Source organism: Octopus bimaculoides, chromosome 11 (assembly GCF_001194135.2).
Source record: "Octopus bimaculoides isolate UCB-OBI-ISO-001 chromosome 11, ASM119413v2, whole genome shotgun sequence".
NCBI classification, from domain to species: Eukaryota; Metazoa; Mollusca; class Cephalopoda; order Octopoda; family Octopodidae; genus Octopus; species Octopus bimaculoides.
Window position 1 is genome coordinate 18,978,957 of NC_068991.1, and position 4,903 is coordinate 18,983,859.

At 33.6% G+C, this 4,903-nt stretch overlaps 1 protein-coding gene across 3 annotated transcripts in view; it reads left to right on the forward strand.

Moving 5' to 3' along the window:
- The first annotated feature begins 536 nt into the window (after nt 1-536).
- The window catches only part of LOC106880696 (rho GTPase-activating protein gacF), a 58,620-nt gene continuing 54,253 nt past the window's right edge, over nt 537-4,903 (forward strand). Inside the window, exon 1 of one of the 3 annotated variants that reach the window (XM_052971562.1) lies at nt 537-2,020. Coding sequence is in view for 1 of the 3 variants with exons in the window: in XM_014930765.2 (XP_014786251.1) it covers nt 2,337-2,496 (160 nt within the window). In the remaining 2 variants the exon portion in view is untranslated. Of the gene's footprint in view, nt 2,497-4,903 lie in introns of all 3 variants that reach the window. The other 2 variants (XM_052971563.1, XM_014930765.2) reach the window with 2 other exon arrangements.

Genomic DNA, 4,903 nt, shown 5'->3' on the forward strand with positions numbered 1-4,903 from the left:
CCACACAGCCACTCCCGCGCCTATATATATATGTATATATATAAAAAAAAAATAATAAATAAGCAAGCCATCACATATATGTTCTTTTATAATAATCATTTGGTGTGTCTGTGTGTCTGTTACTTCGTTTTCTGCTTTTCCTGCTTCTTCTGCCATTATGTATTATATTATTTCGTGTTGTGTGTGTGTGTCTGTGTGTGTGTGAGTTTTGTCCTGTTTCCCATTTTTATAAGTCCCGACCGCTCGCTGCTTTATATGAATAAAACTCACTCCCACTCACTCACTCACTCACCCACTCACTCAGTCCTTACTTTCTCTCTCTGTCCCCTCTCATTCCTCTCCCCCACCTCTTTTTCTGTCCTAGTAACTCCTTTCTCTTATTCTCTCTCTCCTCCATCTCTTGTTAACTTTTTGCTGCCTGACTTTTTAACTCACGCTTCTTCTTAACTCTTTAATTGTGATGATGTTACATGCGCGCGCGTATGTGTGTGTGTGTGTGTGTGTGTGTGTGTGTAATAATAACAACAAGGTGTAAGCGTATGATGATGTGTGTGTGACTGCCTGCGCGCATGGGTTCGTGTGGGTGTGTTGCCTTTTTTCTTTTCTTTTCTCGTCTTCCGGCAAACGATAAAAAATTTACGCTTCCTTTATCTTTTTATCTTCTCATTCATTTATTAACTTGATTGCAAGTAGCCTGGATTTTTTTTTGAAAACATCATGTGAAGAAAGAAACAACATATAAGTTTGTATATATGTATTGTATATATATATATATGTATATATTGCAGCAATATTATAAATAATGGGGTGTATATATATTATTGCATTGTGTTATAATTATATACACGTATAAGATATATAATATAGCAATCGCTCTCTCATTCTCCTCTCTCTTTATATATATATATATATATATATATATATAAAACTATAGCACACATACACACACACAGACAAACACACAGACACACACACACACATGCACATACACACATAATGGAAACAAAGATACGCATGTATGGTTAGTGTATGTGTGTGTATATGAGTGCGTGAGCAGAAAATACCGAAAGAAAAGCGTAAATAAGAAGTACAGGAAGCACACATCGTTGTAAAGAAACTAAGTATATATACATAAGTTATAATAACTATCTTTGTTACATATATGTGTGTTTGTATGAATACACAGTTTTAAGTTGTTAAAAAGAAAACACGAAAAGAGAGGGAAAATAAGAGAAAAAATAAGAAAGTGACTAAAACTTCATCTTCAGATAACGTTAAGACATTGGGCACTCACTCAAAAAAAACAACAAAAAAACGTACGTACATACATAACATGCTACACACAGATATATATGTATACTACAACAGATAATGGAATATATATGTATATAATTTAGATACACGTATTCAGACGAGACACATGCACTGCAGTCGACAAACAGGACGGCCTGTACGCACATACACACACATATATATATATATACATACCTCTCTTACTTTCGCTTACAAACCACACTCACTCACGCATATATATATATGTATATATATATATATATATATACACGCATTGAGTGGTAGCTAGAAAACGTTAACTTAAATGTATAAAGATCAGACGTTACTACAAAGGAAACGATATGTGTATCATACATACATACAGATTTTAACTACATACTTTCTAGAGTCGAGACATTACCAACATATGTAGACACACACACATATATACACGCGCGCATCATAGGAATAATAGTAGTAGTAGTAGTAGTAGTAGTAGTAGTAGTAGTGGTAGTAGTAGGTCTTTCTTCTCTCTCTCCCTATGTAAAACGGAGGAATCCTATGGCTGCTACCACGACTACCGAACTTGTAAACTCTATAACTACAACTTCACTTTCACTCCTCCTCTACTCCACTTGAAGTAGTGGTTTTTCTTTCTTTCTGTTCTGGAGTGTGTATGTGTGTATGTATGTATGTGTGTTGGAAAAAAAAAGTTTGAAGACGGCCAAGTGGAAACTCAAAAAGTAAAGTGGGTTCTTTTTTTTTTATATATATATATTGTATCATATATTATTATATTATTATAAAACTGAGTGGAGGGAGGTAAGAGACAAACAGAGAGAAGAGAAAAGACAAGAGAGTGTGGAGTGGAGTGGAGCGGAGCTGAGCGGGGGTGCGAAGAGAAGAGTAGTTTGTTCAAAAAAGTAAAGTGGATGGAGTAAGAGGGGGCGAAAAAAAGAAAGAAGAAAAAACGAAGAAGACGGAAGGAAAAAGGAATAATAATAAAAAGAAAGAAAGGAGAAGGAGGAGAAGAAGAAGAATTTATCAGAGAGTTAAAGTGAATAATGTATGGCCATTTCTCCGGCGTGCTTTGTGAATGGTCAACAGTTGGAAAATCGTCTTCTTTATATACTCACTCCCTTGAGGAAGCAGTACCTCGAGAAATGGACTATCGTTCACCAGCCGAATGTTGGTTACCTGCAGTCTCTTCACATATTCCTCTAAGTACGGATAATATATACTATATATATATATATATGTATAATATTTTATGTATATACAATGTGTCGTCTGACAACGCATTATTCTTATTCTTATTCTTATTATTTTTCATTATTGTTATTTATTTTTCATTGTTATTCCTTATTGCTTGTTTACTTCTTATAATCGTCATAACTGTATTTGCCATTTTTTTTTTGTTCTTTTTCTCTCAGTATTGTGTTACTGTCTTATTTCTTATTGATTACGATTGTTGTTTATTACCTATAACGTCTTCCATATTTTTTTTACCCACATCACACCTATACACATACATACACACACACATATGTATGTGCCAGTTAAGTACGGAAGGAAAAAAATGTACTATTATTATATCGTTGTTACCGTCATCTTCATCATTATCATCATTTACAAATCTTCATCATCATTATCATCATTATTCATCGTCATCATCTTTATCATTTTCATCGAATTTCATCGCCCTCGTCATTTATTTATTCATATGTTTATTGTGTATATAGATTTTGTATATTATTTTAGCTATAATATAATTATTCTTTTGTATTGATGATCAATATGTTGTTGTTGTCTCGATTGTATTATCACTTTGAATTTTTTAAAAATAATGTATATAGTATGGATATATATATAATGTAAAGTGTGCTGTGTGTATGAGCATTTATGTAAATATATAGCGGTGTGAATATATATTTCGTCAATTTCTAAAATGTACTATGTGATATAGAAACAAACACGCGTATATTATATATATTATATATATATGTATATATATTATATATGTGTATATATATATGTATATATATATATATATATATTGTTATATAATGCGTGTGCGTGTATATAATATAATGAAACTATTGCTTATACATACATGCACACATACTTGTTTTTGTTGTTGCTATCCAGTCGTCACCCCACTCCCCGTTAGCTGCCACCCCCGCCCCATCGAGCACTTCTATATACGAAGGCGTTCTAGCCGTGACCATCCCTGTCTTTTTATTTCTGACTAATTGTACTATAGAGATAGAGAAAACACTAACTTCGAACGTCTTGTCTTCCTCCGTTGTTACAAAGCTGTAAAGCGTGATTAGGAAGTTTAGCTGCAGTTTCTGGCAAGTGCCTTCGATCGCATAGAGGAGTTCACTGGTTAATATTATCAGTGTAATTGTTGTTGTTGTTGTTGTTGTTTGACCCTCTTAGTGAACCCCCCCCCCCTTTCGTCTTTGTTTCCAGATAAAGTGTATCTGTGAATCGTGTACTTTCATTTTTGCAGATATCGATGAGTATCGCTTTGCGGTGATTTGACTGTTATTTCTAGCAACTCGGTCAAACAACCGTGTCGAGAGCGGCTCATTTGTTGGCCCTTTCTTATTATGCATGTATACATGTATATATGTGCATGTATGTATATGTGTATGTAAGCATGTATAGTGCGTATTTATGTATTATGTATGTATATATATGTAAGGTGTACGCTTCTGTATATGTGTGCACACATATATCTGTGTGAGTGTGTATGTAAGTATGCTTGTGTATATAATTATATGTGTATTATATATGCAAAATGCATATTTATAAATGTGCATGTATGCATATAACATGTATCTTTTCTGTATGTGCATACACTGTACATGTCTATATGTTTCGTAAGCCATAGACAGACATAAGACATGATTGATATACAGGTACGATCCCATTCAAAACCTTATGAGTGAGACTTGGTCGGCGAAAACTATGCAGAAGCCTAAGGATTGGACTGTGACCATAATTCATAGTAAAAGACTCGATAAGGAAGATTACATTTCGTTAAGGGCAGACGTTTGTGAAATTATATACTCTGTTTCACTGTAATGAATTAAGTAGGCAGTTAGTCGGTCGAATAACTAACTAGATTTACTCATCGTCGACAGGGACGGAAGAGCAAATGGTAGTTACTTTTATGTGGGATAGAGAGGATAACACCAGAGAGAGAGAAGGAGACACAGAGAAGAGGAAGAAAGTCGTTGAAGTGGTCACGGAAGGTGTAACGAAAGAAATCTGGCAAATAATTACAATTTGCAATAATAATGATCAGGATAAGGTGAAGATCAGTTAGATAGTGCGTGTGTTTATTGGCCAAATGACCGTTCCCAAATATTACAATATCTGATTCAATACAGGATTTCACATCAAGAACTTTGTAACTAAAACTAATGCATAAACGTATACATACATACATACATACATACATACATATCTACATCTATATCTACATGTATGTGTGTGTTATATGTATTTGTGTCCGATATATGAATACATATATACATATCTGTAAGTTTAATGTGTGTGAATGCGTGTGTGTGTGTGTGTATATATATATATATATATATATATATATATATATATATAT